The sequence below is a fragment of the Lynx rufus genome, unplaced genomic scaffold, assembly GCF_022079265.1.
Source record: "Lynx rufus isolate CCGP_SWC_20201006 ecotype Redwood Valley unplaced genomic scaffold, mLynRuf1.p SCAF_5, whole genome shotgun sequence".
NCBI classification, from domain to species: Eukaryota; Metazoa; Chordata; class Mammalia; order Carnivora; family Felidae; genus Lynx; species Lynx rufus.
The window spans coordinates 6,394,187-6,413,901 of record NW_025814867.1 but is presented as its reverse complement, the minus strand read 5'-3'; the positions used below and the strand labels follow the sequence as shown (position 1 = coordinate 6,413,901).

At 53.6% G+C, this 19,715-nt stretch overlaps 1 protein-coding gene across 1 annotated transcript; it reads right to left on the bottom strand.

The window, feature by feature from the left end:
• Positions 1 to 2,267: 2,267 nt before the first annotated feature.
• Positions 2,268 to 15,174, bottom strand: SLC22A14 (solute carrier family 22 member 14). The gene is given in 12 exon segments (XM_047099976.1): positions 2,268 to 3,736; positions 3,836 to 4,015; positions 4,618 to 4,726; positions 6,903 to 6,955; positions 6,957 to 7,115; positions 7,576 to 7,673; positions 7,955 to 8,075; positions 11,579 to 11,747; positions 12,746 to 12,900; positions 13,042 to 13,145; positions 13,886 to 14,401; positions 15,020 to 15,174. Coding segments are annotated over 11 exon segments (1,881 nt in total). The 5' UTR covers positions 15,020 to 15,174; the 3' UTR covers positions 2,268 to 3,519.
• Between the last annotated feature and the right edge of the window lie 4,541 nt (positions 15,175 to 19,715).

Below are 19,715 nucleotides of genomic sequence, written 5' to 3'. Positions count from 1 at the left end.
GCCAGCGCTGCCTGTCCATTTTCTGTCCTGACCCATTTCCTCTTCCGGTTTTCTGAGGCACTGGCTGAATCCTTCCAGCAAAGTAATTTGAGGTGAGGTGTTTAAATGTGGCTAACGTGTTGGTCATCACAACCCACAGACAGGCCTCCCCCAGAAAGAGCAGGGGAGGCCTTTAAAAATCCTGTCGGGGCACCTGGGTGGCTCAGTTGGTTGCCTGTCTCTTGGTCTCCGCTCAGGTCATAGGCTTACGGTTCGTGAGTTTGCGCCCCATGTCGGGCTCCGAGGCGGGGAGCCTGCTCGGGATTCTGTGTCTTCCTCCCTCTACCCCTCCCCATGTCACGCACATTGTCTCTCTCTCTCTCTCAAAATAAATAAACATTAAAAAAACATAAAAATAGGGGCGCCTGGGTGGCTCAGTTGGTTAAGCGTCCGGCTTCGGCTCAGGTCATGATCTCACGGTTCGTGAGTTCGAGCCCTGCATTGGGCTCTGGGCTGCCAGCTCAGACCCTGGAGCCTGCTTCGGATTCTGTGTCTCCCTCTGCCCCTCCCCCCTCGTGCTCTGTCTCTCTGTCTCTCAAAAATAAAGAAACATTGGAAATATATACATAAATAAAATAAATAGTAAAAAATATAAAAAGTAAAACATCCTGTCATCCTGTAAGCAGATAACTTGTGAGACCCCTTTCTCTGGGACCTGCAAACGCTACTCGGGAGGCAATCTTGGGAAATTTGGCAAAGAACAGGGGGACCAGAAAATGACACTGAAAGGAGGTGTGGGCACCAGCTTCTTGCTGTGCCCAAGCTTGGGAACACACACCTGGAGCAGGGTGTTTGGACCAGGCTCTGTGCACCGCGCTCCAACGCTCTCTGGGAGACCTGGCCTCCCTGCCTTTGCTCCGCGAGGTTGGACATTCTTTTCTGTCCTTCTCTCCGAAGCTCCAGGGAATTAGCTCCTCCCCGCAAGCTGGTGATCTTCCTTTTTTTCTTTTTTTAAAACTTTTTTTAACATTTGTTTATTTTGAGAGAAAAAGAATGTGTGTGCATGCAGGAGAGACGCAGAGAGAGGGAGACCTAGAACCCCAGGCAGGCTCTGTGCTGACAGCACAGAGCCCGATGCAGGATTCGAACCTATGAACCGTGAGATCGTGACCTGAGCCGAAACGGAGTCCGACGTCTCGTAGACTGAGTCACCCAAGCGTCCCTAGCTGATGATCTTCCAATTAAGGGGGCAGAGAAAGAGAAGAGCCAGGCCCTGCCCTCCCAGGGAGAAAGCATGTGCGGCCCACGGCCCGACCCAAAGGTTTCTGAGTCTGGCTAACGGATGAGGAGCTCTGGGCCTTCTCCAGTCTAGAGAAGCTCTCACACTGGCTGGGAAGGGCAGACTCACCCTCAGGGTAGTTGGGACTGTAAGCTGGATGTGGGGGCTTATCCTCAGGGAGGCGGAGGTCAGAGGTCAGCCAGGCTGGAGTCATCAGGGAAGGAATACCCAAGGATGTGGTTTGGGTAGTCCCCGAGACCGTGCTTATCTGTGAGTGTCAGAGGGAAAACTGAGCGAGAAAGCGCCGTGCAAATGGGAAAAGGAGTCATTATTCCCCGACACGTGCACACCTCCTTTCAGGCAGAGCTGAAATCTATCTCAGCCTGCCCCAGCTAGCAGACGCCTGGGCTAGAGGACGCGGGTGGCATGGGCGCACGGTCCTGGCCTTACCCACTCCCAGCCCTCTTAGACACAGCCCCTCGAGCCCCCCATCCAGACAGCTCCTCACTCTCCCCAAGGGCTAGCTAAGGACATGAAGGACACTGAGAAGCCTGTCTGACCCAGCTTCCTCTGGGCCTGGGGCTCTGGGCTCTCCAGACACAGCCAATTGTGACCAAGCCATCTCAAGTCCAACCACGGCACATTTACTGCCATGAATCACACCCTAGCTCACCCAGGAGGGACCATTTTCGGGGCTCGCGGGCTGGCCTTGGAGCAGGACTGCCCTGCCCCCCGAGCTGGACTGGGCCCCTGGAGTTCGTGGCCTGGAGTCCACGGCCCCATACCCAGCCACTCGGCTCCGGTCGAGATCGTCTGGGGGCCTGGACCTCAGTCATTCCGTGGGTCTGTGTCCCCTGCTCTGCCCGGCACAGGTGTGTGGGAGAGAACGTCGGAGTCCAGTTTCAGCATCGTGGAATCGAGAACCGTGTTCCTCACCGCGTCCCCAGTCCCACCTTCGGGTGCCGCTTCCTTGGCGAGCAGTTCCTCAGCCATGTTCCTGAAGAAGCCATTGAAGAACAAGTCACGAGTTGCATCTTTAGGGGCTAAGAAAAGCAGTAGTTAACTAGAGGCAGCAGTGGCCGCGCCTGGCTCTGCGATCCCGAGAGGTGGGGCTTTCCCACACCTGCAAGTCCCCGGCCAACCTTTGTCATGCGCCCTCAGGGACCCTCACCTCCAGGACCAGGCCTGTTCCATCTCCCAACCCTGCCCAGACCCTTCACACTCCTGCGTCTTTGGGGCTCATCTCTCGCATTTACTGAGCACCTGCCACGGGCCAGACTCTGCACCAAGTGCTTTATGTGGACTTAGTCTTACCAAGAGCCCGATGAGAGAGAAAGGCTAGGCCTCACGTCTTTCTTTACCTCTCTGTGCCTCAGTTTCCTCCTCTGCAAAATGGGGCACAGTGAGAGGACCTATCTTGCATGCGGCTGTTGTTAGACAAAGTATGAAAAGGCACGTGTGGAACAGGACTTGACACATGGTAAACGTTCAATAAAGGTTAGCTGTTTTTATTACTCTGGTATCATTCCATTTTGCAAATGAAAAAGCTGAGTCTCAGAGGTATTAGGTAACTCCCCTGGGCACATGCTAGGATGTGGCAGCAGAGACAGAAATCCAGGCCCTCTGGCTCCAGAAGCTGTTTCTTAGCTCCCCTTGCTGCTTTGCATTTCCCCCTCTCTACAAGGGGACAAACTCCTATTCATCCTTCAAAGCCCTACTCCAATGTCACTTCTTCTGTGACGCCTGCCTCAACTCCCCAAGCTGAAGGTCCTCCCTCCTGGGCCGTCTATAGGTCCTGTGCATCCCTCCCTCAGGGCCCATTAAGTGAAGACTTTCTCCCCATAAAATATTGCTTGAGGCTGGGGACCTCTTACCTCCGGCCTAGCACAGATGGTGCCAATAAGAGTTTGAGGAGGGAGGGAGACGGGGAAGAGGGCAGAGGATGGCCAGAGACAGCCACCCTGTGATATGAGCACAGGGCACTGGAGGACATCAGCCAGCCTCTGCCCCTCACTGGTGCTCAGGTCCCCTCAGGTCCAGGGAGAGAGCGATGGGCCGTATCGGCCCAAACCCCAGGAGACACGGTCCTGCTAGTCATGAGACCAGACGAGACCAGAGGCCAGAAGTGCCCCTGGAGCAATCAGGAAGGAGCCCAATTCCCAAACGGGGCCCTGGGCTGCTGCAGCCTTGGAGTCAGAGTCACGAATCAAGACTGGGTCCTCCTTGAGAACCTGAGAGTTCAGACCGGAAATCAGAGGTACTCAGAGAGCTGGTGGCCGGCCAGTCCCTCTGCCATGGGAGGGAGGGAGCCCAGGGCATCTCCACGGACGGCACCCAGTCCGGACCGGCAGCCAGAGGGGAAGGGAGAGGGGAAGACCTGGCCCGGGGTTGGTCAGGAGAGCCAAGAGGGCGGGAGCTGGCAGAGGCCAGGCTGCACGGAGGGGGTCGCGGCAGCATCCGGGAGAGCTGGGCAGACTTCTGTAGACACGGAGTGGCCCTTGTGTCACAGGCCCATCTGGCAAACAGGCAGGGATAGACGGTGCCAAAGGCCAGAGCCCACGGGCCACACACACCTACCTTGTCTGTAGGGGGTAGTGCCCCAGGATATCAGGGAGAGGCTGGTCCTGCGTTTCTGGCAACAGGGAGCAGAAGAACAAGGCCAGGATGGGGAGGAGGGTGAGTCTGTGGCTGACAATCATCAGGGACGAGATGGCTCCGGCTGCCCAGGCCAGGGACACCAGCCCCAGACCTGTCGCCCTGGAAGGGGAGGTGAGAGCCCGTCTGGGAGGCCTCCTGGGCCCAGAGGCTGGCTGGAGGTGGGGCGGAAACAGCAGCTCCCCAAAACCTCACACTCTCCGGTCTCCAGCCCATCCCGACTCCCCGGACACCCTTGCACAGCACTGGGCTCCTCCCTGATTCAGGGCAAGCGGTAATTTCTTCTGGGCCTACTTCTTGGAGCAGGAGACCCACCCGGCAGCGTGTGGGCCCGCGGGGAGAAGCCAGGGTGGTGGCGTTGGGTGGGGGGGCAGGACGCCGCCACCCTCACCATGGCTCCACGCTGCTGCGGGGTGGAGCCTCAGGGCAGGGCTGTCACATCTCGGGCCGCTGTGCAAGGCGGAGACCGCAGTCAGACTGCCCGCCGCTGCCATTCGCTGTCTGGCCTCCACCTGATGCTGTGGTCTGAGATCGGGCTAATGATGGAGTCTGGGGGATTTTCTGGAGGGTCAACGGGGTGACCCAGGGAAACCACTCATCACATGCCTGTCACCGGGTGCACGGCCGTTCTCACGGAGGTCTCAGTCTCCATCCCGCGTGCCCTCGCCATGCCCCCCAGGGGCCCTGCCCGCCAGGCCACCTACCTGAGGACCGTGGGCAGGAGCTCAGCGGTGTAGATGAAGAACACGGTGACCGAGGCCGCCAGGCTGAACTCTCCAAGCGCGACCATCAAGACCATTATGGATTTCAGCTCTATGGCCAGACAACGGGGCCACCTGAGTCTGGGGCCGTCTTCCCCTGGGGACGAGGGTTGGGGGCCGCCCATCTGCTCTCCCTCCATCCCTCTTCAAGGCATCTGAACAGTCCTCCCCCACCACCTGGTGGTCAGCTGGTCAGCAGACTCAGGCTGGGCCAGGCCAGTATATCCGAGGTGAGATTGCTCCTCCCCTCTGCCTCTCAGTCCCCACACCTCTGCCTCCCGGCTCACTCCCTTCTTCCACATCCTCACCTGAGGCCGCTTCCCCTACTTCTCGACCTGCTCAGGGCCCTCCCGCCTCCCCGGCCATCTTCTGCAAGGTAGACCAAGCAGGGAGGGGTGCACAGGGGCCGGGAAGGGTTCGGGCCCTGGAGCCCCAACTCTTAAGACATTCCAGGATTCCCGACTCTGGGCAGCCAGATGTGCGCATTGAGGAAGGAAGAGAAGATCCCAGAAAGGCCCTTCCTCAGCCTTGGGGAGGTCCGGGGGCAGGAGGGAGCTGGAAGCTTCCAGCTCTCCCTCTACCAGCTTCTGCTGGGCCCTGCCCGCACCCCGCTCCCCACTCTGGCCCCAGCTTTGCTTGGCTTTGGGATGAAACCAGAGATATGGTTCATCTATTGGGGATTCCTAGTTTCCCTCACACATGTGAGAGTCTTAAACGTTTCTGTTTGACTCAGTGTAGGCCCACTTTTTACAAAAACCACCAAGCCATAGGAATTTAAGAATGCCTTGGTTTCCCCATTTTGTTTTAGCCAGTCAACGCTGCCAGCATCCGAAAGAGGAAGGGTCTCAGGCAAGATGTGCGCAACGCTAACCCCCAGAGAGCAGGAGGGCTCCCCCTGGAGGCAGATCTTGGACAAGCTCCCCCACCCTGACCCCTGCAGCTGAGGGGGCTCTTGCGGTTAGCAATTCTGATGGAGTGAACCCTGACATCTTAACACCCACATCCCCAGCCCTGCCACTCTCCAGCCCCGTGACCTGGGGCATATTCATCGTCTAAGGGCTCTCTGAATTTTTTTTTTAATAATTTATTGTCAAACTGGTTTCCATACAACACCCAATGCTCATCCCAACAGGTGCCCTCCTCAATGCCCATCACCCACTTTCCCCTCCCCCCACCCCCCATCCACCCTCAGTTTGTTCCCAGTATTTAAGAGTCTCTTGTGGCTTCCCTCCTTCCCTCTCTGTAACTTTTTCCCCCCTTCCCCTCCCCCACGATCTTCTAAGTTTCCCAGAATCCACATAAGAGTGAAAACATATGGTATCTGTCTTTCTCTGCCTGACTTATTTCACTTAGCATAACACTCTCCAGTTCCATCCACGTTGCTACAAATGGCTGGATTTCATTCCTTCTCATTGCCAAGTAGTATTCCATTGTATATATAAACCACAACTTCTTTACCCATTCGTCAGTTGGTGGACATTTAGGCTCTTTCCATCATTTGGCTATTGTTGAAAGTGCCGCTATAAACATTGGGGTACAAGTGCCCCCGTGCCGCAGCACTCCCGTATCCCTTGGGTAAATTCCTAGCAGTGCTGTTGCTGGGTCATAGGGTAGATCTATTTTTAATTTTTTGAGGAGCCTCCACACTGTTTTCCAGAGGCTCTTTGAAATTTTGAAAATACTGCCACCCCTGCCCCCCGCCTCCATTTCCTTGTCTGGTTCTGAGCTGAAGGGTACTGCGCCTTCCTGGGAAGGAGAGGCCTCCATGCAAGAATGTTCCGGAGAGTTTAGCCCGCTGTTACATGCAGTTTTCAGTGGGCAGGTCATTTTTTTCCTGGTGGAGTCACAGATAAAAGGCGTTTCCCAATCAGAGGCTGCAGATGAGAGGCAGGGCGGGGGGTGCCAGTTGAAGGCCTATTTGTGTGCCTCCGTTCATATGCAACCATCAGAGCTGACCGGAAGAAGGCCACCTACTCTCCTACACAAGGATGGGTCCTGGGACAGTACTCCCTCCTCTCCCAGGTTTCTGAGAGCTTCCAGCACCCGGTCTCGGAGTTCTCCTTCGGGGAGGGCAGTGCTCCAGTGACTGGCACCAGCTCAGGAGGGTAGGTGAGCTGTGGGGGCAGGAGGCTGGCTCCCCGGGGTGTCTTGTTGGCCAGGCAGGGCAGGAGGAAGGGGTCTGAGGAAGCAGGAAGGCTGGGGGCTGCCGAGGGGAGGGTGAGCCGTACCTGGGGGGAGGATAAGGATAAGCAGGCACATCAGGGTGCCTTGGAAGAGGCTCAACCAGGCTCCACTTCCTCCCGATCTGCTCGAGGAGAAAGATGCAGCACAGCCGGGCGGGCACCTCCGTGAGGCCAGGAATCACTTGTCTGAAGTGGATGTTCATGGCAAAATCCTTCAACTTGAAGCACAGCGTAAAATAGCTGTAACTGACAGTAAACCTGAAATGAAGCCAGGAGAGAGACATTCAGAGAGAGAGAGGGAGATACAGACAGGCCAGGAATAAAGACAGAGGCAGAGGAGCGCCCGGGTGGCTCGGTCGGTTAAGAGTCTGCCGTGATCGCGGCTCAGGCCACGATCTCACAGTCCGTGAGACCAAGCCCCGCGTAGGGCTCTGTGCTGACAGCGTGGAGCCTGCTTGGGATTCTCTACCCCCGCCCCCTCCCTGCCCCTCCCCTGCTTGAGAGCTCTCTGTCTCACAAATAGGTCAGTGAACTTAACAACAACAAAGACAGAGGCGGAGTCGAGCCGGGCGGGACGGGCTGGGAGAGAGAAACAGAGCACAGAGCTCTGGACCCGTAGGCCAGCTTCCCGCCTGCAGCCCGCTTATGCCCCCTTCCCTCTCCAGAGCCCCCGACACGCCCTGCTTGCAGTCCCTGCCAGCCGGTCCCAACTACTCACCACACACAGCCCATCACCAGGGTCACCTTTCGGAGGTGCCTATTGTTATAGAAGTCCAGGACAGACGCCTTAGTCACCTTCTTTCTGGGCGGCTGGAGCTACAGGACAAGCAGGACCACCAGGGGCAAGGCCGAGACCCCGGCTTGCTCCCCACCCCCACAGGACCTCAAGGCCCTCCTGCCCCCCACCCCCGTCCCGCACAGTCCCAGCTTGGCCTCCGGCCCTCCACTGGCAGGGCTCGATTTCGCTGTCTCCGTTCTCCTCAAACAGTGGACCGGGGACACCCTGTGGGCAGAGGTCCCACCTGAAAGGATGAGGAAGGAAAAGGCCCTTCCTGCAGCCCCTGTCCTGGCCCCGCTCCGGGCCCGAGGCCTCTTACCTCGTCCAGCAGACTTGGGGGAATGGTCTTCTTGTTCACGCCAGCCGCGTGGCACAGCGTCTGCCTCGCTTCCTCCAACTTCCCGTTCATCGACAGCCACCGTGGGGACTCCGGCAGGATCCTGCACGTACCACCCGCTCTTACCCACCCTTGCGAGATGCCCCGAGACCTCCAACGTGAGGCGACGTGGGTGTCAGAGGACTTGAAAGAGACCGTCAACCTCGGGCGCCCCTGCCCCTCTCTGGAAGTCGGCCCTTCCCCTGCCCCGGCCACACACGGCCCCCCTACTGCCCAGTGTCACCCCAGACACAGGCTGCCTCTGCCCTCCAGCGTCTTCCCCCTCGCCTACCTCTACAAACTCCCTACCTTCCGATCTCAGGCGTCAGCCCCGCCTGCCCAGGCACACTGAGGGCACTGTCCCCCACGCCCACAGCCTCTATTAGAGCCCCGCTCTCCTGGGTGGCATTTCCCTGCTCCCTCTCTGTCTCCTAACAGCTTGCAGAATATGGAGGGCAGGACCCCAGGGCCCAGCCCCTGCTTGAGTGAGTAGAGGTCCTCCCTGTCCCACCTCCTCCCTCGCCACATTGCCCACTGCCTTTGACCTCTGCGTAACTCTGGTCCCTCAGTTCTTCCCGATCCTCCCGGGCTGTCAGAATCTCCAAGGACGAACATTTATTAGGTGCCCTGGATTGTGCCTGATGCCCTTACATATATATATATATATATATATATCATCCGGTTTAATCCCTGCCCAGTCCTGGACCTAGTTTGATTATCCCCTTTTTATTCCCAGCCTCGAGGGGTAAGGACTCGCCCAAGGTCACAGAGGCAGAGTTAGTATGGACGTCAGTGCCCTGATTGGGCATTCTTTACAAACCGTGCCATCACTCCCTGCAGATTCTCGCGTCACCCTCCTCTCGAGGCCCTAGCCTGAATTCCACAGCCAGCAGTGTATACATGTGCCCATGACACTGGAGGCAGCTGCATTCTTATTAAAATTTTTTAATGTCTATTCATTTCTGAGAGAGAGAGAGAGCACAAGCAGGAGAGGAGCAGAGACAGAGAGAGGGAGAGGGAGACACAGAACCCGAAGCGGGCTCCAGGCTCTGAGCTGTCAGCACAGAGCCCGACGCGGGGCTCGAACTCACGAACTGTGAGACGGTGACCTGAGCCGAAGCCGGAAGCTTAACCGACGGAGCCACCCAGGCGCCCCAAGGCAGCTGCATTCTTTCTGCCTGCCCCTGCTCCTGCCCTCCCCTGGGGCCAGCCGGCAGTGCCCCTGACATCCTTCTCCACTATAAGGCTGAGGAACTCTCCTAAAGAAAGTCACCCAACTGGGACTTCTTCAGAAAGATGGGAGATTGACCACATGCCCACTCTAAACAACAGGAATGAAAAAGGATAGCAATAGAGAGAGCGGGAGAGAAGACCGGTGGAAGAAAGACGTAAGAAATACACATAGCTCAGAAGCTGAGGGGCTGGAAACGTCCGGTTCCTGGTGGTAAGACTCTCTTCCCGTCCCCAGGCTGCTGTCATCTCTTCAAACCTGGCGAAGGAGCCTGCTTTTGCGAAAGGGAGTCAGTCTGCCCTCCCACTCCTTGCCTGGGCTTACTGATCCAGAAAAGCGGGAGCTGCCCTGTCCTCCGGACAGTCATTTCCAGGAGAGCTAATTCGTGTCCCCTCAAGTCGGAGGGCCTACACGAAACCAGAGATGGGGGAGCTCCCCCTCAGGAAGGAAGTCGGTGGGAGCCATCCACGATGGCAGGGCGGGGGCTGGGGGTGGTGAGAGTCATTTTGACGAAGTGGACCCTGCTGTCTTGAAGTCACCCCACGTGCTAGGGTGAGGGGACCCCTGCAGAGAGAGCCCGGGGAGTGACCTGCCAGGGACAGGGTGCTGAGAGATCACAAAGACAGTGCCTAGAGCATGAGAAGACACGCGTGAGCCCCTGAGGCACCTGCAGTTGAACATCTGCCCTACAGAGGACAATGACCATGAATACAGCCCCTGTTGTGCACTTATCTCTTTCCTCGAATGGCCCCTCTCCTGCCTAGGATCTAGAAGATCACCGAGCAGGTAGACCGAGGAGAAAGGGCAAAGGTCAGAATACTAGCCTGAGCCGGCTAGCCACCGGGGAGAAGCTGCGAACTAGACGTGAGATCAAGTTTTAAACTGGCCTGGACTGGATTTTTTTTCATGCCCGAAAGTGCGTCTGAATGATCAAAATGAGACTTTTTTCTTAGAACTAAGACTGACCGTAAAGAGATGGAACCTGCCCAAGATAATGTCACGAGTCAGCGAAGGAACAGCTGACAGGGCGGGTCTGAAGAAAAATGGACCCCATTCAATGAGCCATCTGTTCACAGAATGTAGAACTAGGGAGGCAGCTACCAGAAGAAAGAGCTGAGAGTCCAGCGTCATGGCATCTGGGGAAGGAACTGGGGGGCTGAGGGGAGCTGAAATTGCCGACTTACTCTTCCCCACAGACCTTTTGGTTGTTACGTAGTCGTTAACCACACGCATCCATCGCAGTAGTGACATTTCGAAGAAATGTTTCAAGGTCAAGCCGTGAAGCACCATTTCCTAGTTACATGACAGAGTCACGCCATCTGGCATCAGCTGGGTCCCCACGGACACTTGGGCATCCCGGTGACTGCCAAAGACGGTCTCCAGCACCTGCCGAATTTGGAAGGTCTCCAAGCCACCTACCCGGTCTCACTCTTAACTGGTAACTCCTCTCACCATCCATGTTGGGTATGGCGCAGTGGGTAAAACGCAGAGGCTCCGGGGCCACACAGGCTGAGTCAAATCCCAAACCGCCACTTGGTAGCTATGTGGCCTAGGGCAAGTTACTTCCATTCTCTGAAGCCTCGGTTCTCCCCTCCCCGCCCCCCCACCCCCCACCGTCTTCAGCACGCCCAAGAGACTCACACCCATCTTTCAGGGTCGTAAAGATTAAATGTGATGATTCCAAGGTGAGACCTGATCCTTCCTTCACAGTGAACTGCCTGGCCCTTAACCAGGTGATTTCAGTCTCTTCCTCTTCTATCTGCCTTCTCTTCCCTCCCTCCCCAATCACTTGTCCCTTCCTAGCTTCAGTCCCTCGGGTTCCTGTCTGTGACGCCCCACAAGTCAGCACATCACATACCCTCCCTGACTCTGTCTTTGCTGTCCAACCACGTTATCACTTTGCCCCTGCCCGCCGCAGCCCAGCGCCGTGGAAGAGTCACCTCGTGGAAGGCTCCATTTTTCAGCTTCTCTTCAGTCCCTCAACCCCCTGCCACTTCACTGAGGCTACTCCAGGCCACCAAGGCCAGTAGACTCTTCCCCAGCATCACCTTTCTTGCCTTCAGCCTTGACCATGCCCTTGTCCTGAGCTCCTGCCTCTCAACACTTCGCCTTCTGATTTCTCTGCTTCTCTGACATCTCTTTGAGGGTCTCCTCTGATGGGGGTTAAGGCTAGGGTTCCAGACGCTCGGCCCTGGGCTCTTTCTCATTATTACATCCACATCCCATCCACTTTCTTCAAGGGAAAATCCCACCCACTCCACCCCTTCAAGGACCCCCCCGAAACCCTCAACTTCCAGCCCGTCAGACCCGTCGCTGCGCGTGCCCTGTTTGCTCACCAGATATAGAAGATGAGGGGGAACACAGGTGCGCCACCCACCAGAAACAGCAGCCGCCAGTGAGGAAGGCTGTTGGCAAGCCCTGTCAGGAACACGAGTCCCACAGAGAAAAAGCAGTGTTCCAGGATGATGGCACGGGACCGGTGCTCTGCCACTAGCCACTCAGTGGCTGTGCGGAGGCCAAGAGGACAAAATCATGGTCAGCTCAGTGTCCCCAGGGCTACCCCTGTACCCAGACTTCTGAGATGCCCCAGCCCTGCTCTGGACAGTTCAGCCTGGGTGAACGTTCTTCTGCCCTAGGTGGACATACTAGACAGCCTCCGGTCCTTTCTCAGCCTGACTGCTCCCTCTGAACACATCCTGCCTGACCCCATGTGTCTCTCTCAGAGATGGCCCATTTCTGGGTACAAGTCCTCACACGTGGTCCGACACACAGTGAGGCGAGGAATCTGTGTCCTTGTGTTTGTTTTTAGTGCCTCGGGGCTTCGGCCACCGCGGCCTCGGGGAGAATCTAGCTCCTTCTGATCCGCTCCAATGAGAGGAGGTCTCTGGCCGGGGACCCCTGAGCTCACTGGGCCACAGCAGCTGTAAGCTCGATGAGCATATGGGCACTTAGGGCTTTCGCATTCCACAGGCCAGGGATGAAATCCCAGCTCCTTCCTGTAACTGTTGTGTGGCCCTGAGCAAGTTGGTTACCTTCCTGAGGCTCAAGTATCCTTCTCAGTTAAAGGGATAATAGCGCCTACTGAACAGGGTGCTGTCATGACACGCTGAGACAGTATGTAACGGGGTTAGCAGCTCGCCTGGTCCTTCCGAAGGGCTCAATAAACGTAAGCCAGGTAGGGGGGATGCGAGAGAGGTAAGGGGGGTAATGCGTGCGGTACGAGGGGCCTAGGGTGGAGGATGAGTCTGGAAGGGCGGTCTGCGGACATTGGCCCGCATCGCCACAGGCAGCTGGGAAGAACCTCTTCCCTCCACGGCCTGCCTGGATTGGGCCTCAACTCTACTCGTCCTGCAGGGTCCCTAAGTACCCGCCAGCCCCGCCCCACCCCACGATCGCCCCGCCCCACGATCGCCCCGCCCTTCGGCCGGCCCCGCCCCTCCAGGCCCCGCCCTCTGCTCCCCACCCGCCCCGCCCCTCACAACACCTGCACGGCCGGGGCTCACCTAAAGACACGCTGCTGATGGTGTAGCCCACCAAGGCCTGGGACACGCCGAAGCGGAAGAACAGGTACTGGTGAAAGGTGTTGACGAAGGCTGTCCCGAAGCCGAAGATGATCGGCCCCAGCAGCGACATCAGGATGGTGGGGTAGCGGCCCAGCCTGCGGGCGGTCGAAGGGAGGCTGCGCCTAGCCTAGCGCGAGGGCCTCCCTGGCTCGCCCAGCACGACACCCAGGGCCAGGCCTTGAGTGCTCCTACCCTCTCCTTCCCCAGCTCGAGACTCTAGCTCTGAATGCACTCACTTGTCACTCATGAGTCCGAAGATGCGGGACCCGGTCAGGAGGCCCGCGGTGAACATGGTCTGCATGCTCTCCGAGTTCTGCTCCTTGCCACACACCAAGTCAAACTGGGGGGGTTATACAGGATTGGCTACAAGTCTCCACCCAGGGCCAGCCTTCTGGGTCTAGAGACTACACCCCTCTACCCCGCCCCCAACCCCCAGGTGGGCCTTTAGGCAGAAGAGGCCTGGGTCAGGGACAGGCAACCGGGCCTGCAGCAGCGTGCCTCAGGTGTCACCTCTGCATTCTACCCGGCACCTGGCAGACTCTGGGAGTGAGGCCTGGAGAGAGGGGACCAGAGGCCCAGGCCAAAATGGGGAAGAGGCCGAGAGGGAACTGAGCAAAGACGGAATCACTGAAGACCCTTTCCCAAGTACAGATATCAGGCCTCAGTCTAGAGATTCCAGTTGGGCAGGTCTGTGCGGTGAAGGGCCCAGCTTGCAGCTCGGGCTGAGCAACCCTGTAGGAGGCGCCCGATGAAAGCTGCTTCTTCCCCGGGGTTCTCTATCTTGTGTGAGTTCAGAGGGCAGGGCCTCGACTACAGAAGCAGCTCCCTGGACAGATGGCAAGGCCTGCCGACCGACATTTGCCTCTGCACCCAAATCCACTCCAGCTTCCCGGCGAAGACAGCTGAAGCCAGGGCTGGACAACAGGACCCTAAGGTTCTGCCCTCGCTCTGCCTCTGCAGGGTGACCTCGGGCCAATCACTTCCCCTCCCCGGGCCTCAGTTTCCCCACCTGCTCAATGAGGGTGAGGGCACATCTCTGGGCCTGTGGGGTAGCTATAGACAACTCGGGAGAAGGCACACCTCATTGACCAGCGATCGCTTCTTGGCGTCAGGGTAGATCCACCCATCTTGGCATGACTCTGTGTGGTTGAGGCCAAATTGGATGATAGAATCCAGGTCCCAGGCTACGGGCAAGTACATGAGGCACGTCTGGAAACTTCCATTGGGTTCTCGGGGCAGGGTCAGGTTCATCTGCTCAGCCTCTGTGAGGTTGGGGCCCACTGCTAGGATCCAGGTGGTATTACAATAGGGCTTCTGGGCTGTGAACACGAAGACGTCGGCAGAGATAAAGAAGGCCAACAGGATGTTGGGGACGAAGGTGAGGACCACCAGTCTCCGCTGGAATGTGCCGAACTCCCCCACCGCATCCAGAACGTGGGCAAACTTGTCATCCTGGTTGGCTTCTGTGGCCCTCAGTCTGCGTAACAGCATCTCCAGAGACCAGGAATTGGAGTGCTCTTGTGCCTCGCGCTCGTTCAAGTTCTTGGAAGGGTGGTGGGATCTGTGTTTTACCTTGCAGTTGCTTTCTCCTGACATCTGTTCCAAGAAAGGACGCCACTCAGGGACTGCTGCTACCACTTCCCAGACACGAGAGACTGGTCAGAAATGGGCCTCTATGTCTTGCAATAGTTTGGATTTGGCCTTGATGTTCTCTGTAGCTCCCTCCTTGGCTTATGAAGTTTCTCAGTCAACATCATTTGTCCCCCATGAGCCCCACCCACCCCTGAGTTTCAGTACACTGAGGGTTTTTTAAACATTTGAGAAAGTGTCACTTCTGTTGTCATGAGTAAGTTCTGAGAAGCTTTGGTCTCCCACAGCTTTCCCAGAACTGAAACTTTGTTGACACACACAGGGAGGCACTGACAGTCTTGCAAAAGTAGGAGAGGTCTCCAGGGACAGTTCCTTCAAAAACAAACAAACAAACAAACAAACAACACCCCCTCCCCGCACTCCCCTCCCCCCCCATATCTGGACCAAGAGTTGCCAGGAAACTGAGGCCAAGGTAGGTGGCTGGAAGCCTTGACCACAGAGACAGGGAGCCAAGCCTGGCCACCAGCAACATAGAGCCAAACTGGAAAGGCAGGTAAGGGGAAGGCAGTGCGGGGCAGGGGCGGGCGGGTGGGTAGCAATTCTGACTGTAAGGAGATTTATTACCTTGGAACAGCAGCGAGGTGGGAAACGATGCTTAAAACTGTGTTGAGCTGAAATCCTCAGTGGAGCTGAAAGAGCTCCTGGGTTGGGCACCAGCAGAAGCAGAAAGAAGCCTTCTCTGTTAAGCCTGCACAGATTACAATCAAGCAAAGAGTTCAAAAAGAAAGATTACGAAAGTCGTGAGAAGGCAATCCATTCTGCGAGTCAACTGAAACAACAGCCCCTGGCTGCAGGTGTCAGAACGGTCAGTTACACAGTATAGAGCCACTGTCGTACGCAGTTTTCGAAGCAATGAAAGTCGTAATTACAGGGTGGACCCACGACAAGAATTGACAAAAAGCAGACATTTTCGGAGGGCAGACGCTGAGCTTCTAAATGAAACAGAAACACTAAACGGAAGACTGCTGAGTCAGATTTGATGCAAAGAATTAGGGAACTGGAACATATAGCCAAAATGTGAAACAGAGGCCCAAAGACTCAAGAGATACAAGGTTTCCCATGCATGGAGACATAGAGAAGCAAAATCTCAAGAGAGAAAAGCAATGCATTTTCTAAAACTTGGAAAACATGAATCCATAATCTCAGGAAATAGTACGTCCCAAGCAGGATCAATAAAAAAGAAACCCACGGCTATGCACATTGCAATGAAGCTATAGAAGGCATCAGTGACAAAGGTCTTCGAAAACGTCTAGAGAGAAGACATATCACTGACGAACGACCAGCGGTGGTAGCCTTCTGTTAAACAAATGTGGATAATCAACAAGGAAACCAGAAGAGAGTGAAAGTCTTTAGGAAAAAAGAAAATAATAGCCAAGCTAGAATTGTTTACTCATCAAAATTATCTGTCAAGAATGGGGTAAAATAAAGACAGGTATAGCTGGTCAAAAATTGAGGGAGCATTCATGTAAAAGACCTGATTTAATGGAGTTTCTAAAAAGTAAGGAGGAGGAAAACTATTTCAGGACAATAGCCTCAGAAACAATGAGCAATCAAAAAAGGTAAACATGTAAGCCAATCCAAATATTGATTGTATTAAATAATAAAGATCCTGTCCATTTGTGGAATTAAAAAAAAAAACATGACAACATGATGGGCAACAAGAAAATATGTCAGGAAGGGGACAATCAGAGCCAAAATATCCCTTTCTATTGTTTGGGATGTAGGACAGAGAAACCAAAAATTCAAATTTACATATGCATGATAAACTTTAAAGGACAACCACTCCAATGATATACCCAGAGAACAGTAGTGGGAAAAGGTGGATGAAAGGGGAAAACAAATACGAACCGTCAATCCAAAAGAAGTTAAGGAAAGAGGAAACAAAAACACAAAAGGGTGGCAATCATTGAGACTGGAAAATGAGACACAGTACATTGATTATCACTAGTTTAAAAAGAGATGGTTGGATTGAGCCTTTTAAAAGTCAAATTCATACGCTGTTTTTCCAGAGGGTGACCAGTATTTTCCAATTCTCCCAGAACACACCCAGTTCACGTCTGTTGTGCTGGTATAATGACTCATAGTGTCCCCTTAACCCCTCATAAAAGTTTTGATTTGTATGACAATTTGGTCACCCCGAGAGAAGGCACGTGTAAAGCATAAGCATGAAAGGTTGAGGGTAAGAGGATGGAAAAAGTTACATTAGGCAAACATTCATTTAAAAAAAGCTGATTTAGGGGCGCCTGGGTGGTTCAGTTTATTGAGTGACTGACTCTTGGTTTTGGCTCAGGTCACGATCTCACGATTTGTGAGTTTCAGCTGCGCATCAGGCTCTGTGCTGAGTGTGAAGGCTGCTTAGGATTCTCTCTCTCTCTCTCTCTCTCTCTCTCTCTCTCTCTCCCCCCCCCCTGCCTCCGTCTCCCATCTCTCTCTCTCCCCCCCCCACCTCCGTCTCCCAGTTGCACTCTCTCTCTCTCAAATAAAATGAAAGAAAGAAACAAAGAAAGCTGACTTAGCTACATTACTATCAGACAACATAAAAAGATAACATCATTTGGAATAGAGGGATTCCTTATCTAAAGATAAAAGTTCAGTATACCACAAGCGTGAATTTTAAATATATATGAACCTAACAAATGTCTTCAAATATGGAAAGCAATAATCGGTATAACAGGAGAAATTGACAGCTCATCAATATCATGATGAGAAATTTCAATGCACCTTTTGTTTTGTAAGTTTATTTATTTATTTATTTGCTTATTTTGAGAGAGAGAGAGAGAGAGAGAGCACACGTGAGTGGAGGAGGGGGGCAGAAGGAGGAAGAAGACAGAATCCTAAGCAGTCTCCGTGTCAGTACAGAGCCCAACCCAGGGCTCGATCCCACAAAAGGTGAGATCATGACCCGAGCTGAAATCGAAAGTCGGATGCTAAGCCACTCAGGCACCCCTTCAAGGGGTCAAATATACAAAAACTTAGTAAAGATATAGATTGTTTGAATCACACAATTAATGAGATTTTTCTAATGGCCATTTGTGAAAGTCTGCATCTAACCACTAGAGAATACCCGTTTTTCTCATGCCTCCTGGAAGCATTTGCAAAACTTTATCGTGTACTAGGCAATAAAGCAAGCCTCAACAAATGTCAAACAATAGTCAAAAATTGTCTTCTGACTACCACAGAATTAAATTAGAAGTCACTAACAAACAGCTTAATGGCTTAATTTAGAATTCTTGTATATTTTTGGGGGTGCACGGGTGGCTCAGTCATTTGAGCATCTGACTCTTTTATTTTTAAAAATTTTTTTAAATGTTTATTTATTTTTGAGAGAGAGACAGAGACAGAGTGTGAGCGGGGAAGGGCCAGAGAGAGAGGGAAACACAGAATCAGAAGCAGGCTCCAGGCTCTGAGCTGTCAGCACAGAGCCCGACTCGGGGCTCAAACTCACAAACCTTGAAACCATGACCTGAGCCGAAGTCGGACACTTAACTGACTAACCACCCACGCGCCCCAAGCATCTGACTGTTGATTTCAGCTCAGCTCATGATCCCAGGGTGGTGGGATTGAGCCCCACACCAGGCTCTGAACTGGGGGCATGAAGCCTGCTTAAGATTTTCTCTCACTCTCCCTCGGCTTCTCCCTCGCTCATGCATGTGCTGGGGCATGCTCGCTCTCTCTCTCTCTCAAAAAATAAAAATAAAAAAATAAAAGAATTCTTGTATATTTTCCATACATTTGTAATACAGTTGTAGTTACTTGTCAGAATCTGCCTTCTATCCTGGGACTTCTTGGTCTCCTAAATGATTTTTTTTTTAATTTACGTATGTTAAGCTTCACTCTTTGCTCTTTAAAGTCCTATGGGTTTTGACAAATGCACAGGGTCATGTACCCACTATGACACCATAGAGTATCATGCCAAAATTTCACTGCCCTAAAAAAAATTCCCGTGTTCTACCTATTAAATCCCTTTCCCTCCTCTCACACCCCTGGCAACTACTGACCTTTTTACTGTATATCTTACCTTTCCAGAATGCCAGATAGCTGGAATCATAGAGTATATAGCTTTTCCAACTGGCTTCTGTCACTTAGCAATATGCACTTTAAGGGTAATCCATAAATTTTCATAGCTTGATAGCTCTTTTTTTTTTTTTAATTTTTTAATGTTTATTTTTGAGAGAGAGAGACAGAGCATGCGTGGGAGAAGGGCAGAGAAAGAGGGAGACACAGAATCCGGAGCAGGCTCCAGGCTCCCAGCTGTCAGCCCAGAGCCTGACGCAGCGCTGGGGCTCGAACTCACAAGCCGGGAGATCATGACCTGAAGCGAAGTCAGATGCTTAACCGACTGAGCCACTCAGGTGCCCCATAGCTCTTTTTTTTTTTTTTTTTTTAAATCACTGAGTTATATTCTGCTATATCTACTTACCACGGTTTGTTTCACCATTCACTTATTGAAGGACATCTCGGTGGTTCCAGTGTTTGGCAATTGTGAATAAAGCTGCTATAAATATTCGCATGCAGGTTTTTGTGTGAATACAGTTTTCAGATCGGTTGGGTAAATACCTAAGAACACGGGTCAGTGGCTGCACCAGTTTGCACTCCCACCAGCAAGGAACGAAAATGCTTGGGGCGCCTGGGTGGCTCAGTCGGTTAAGCCTCCGACTTCAGCTCAGGTCACGATCTCACGGTCTGTGGGTTCGAGCCCCGCATCGGGCTCTGGGCTGATGGCTCAGAGCCTGGAGCCTGCTTCCAATTCTGTGTCTCCCTCTCTCTCTGCCCCTCCCCTGTTCATGCTCTGTCTCTGTCTCAAAAATAAATAAACGTTAAAAAAAAAAATTAAAAAAAAAAAAAAAAGAAAATGCTTGTTTGTCTCCATCCTTGCCAGAAATTGGTGTTGTCAGTGTTTCGGATTTTAGCCACTCTAATAGATGTGTAATGTTATCCCATTCTTTTCAACTGTGAGGGGCGCCTGGGTGGCTCAGTCGGTCTGACTTCAGCTCAGGTCACCATCTCATGGCTCCTGAATTCTAGCCCCGCGTCTGGCTCTGTGCTGACAGCTCGGAGCCTGGAGCCTGCTTCGGATTCTGTCTCCCCCTCTCTCTGCCCCTCTGCCTCTCAAAAGTAAATAAACATTAATTCTTTTAAATGGTGGTTCCCTAATGACAAATAATGTGTATCTTTTCATGTTTATTTGCCCTCTGTATACCTTCTTTAGGGGATTATCACTTCCAATTTTTTGCTCATTTTTAAATTGGGGTATTTGTTT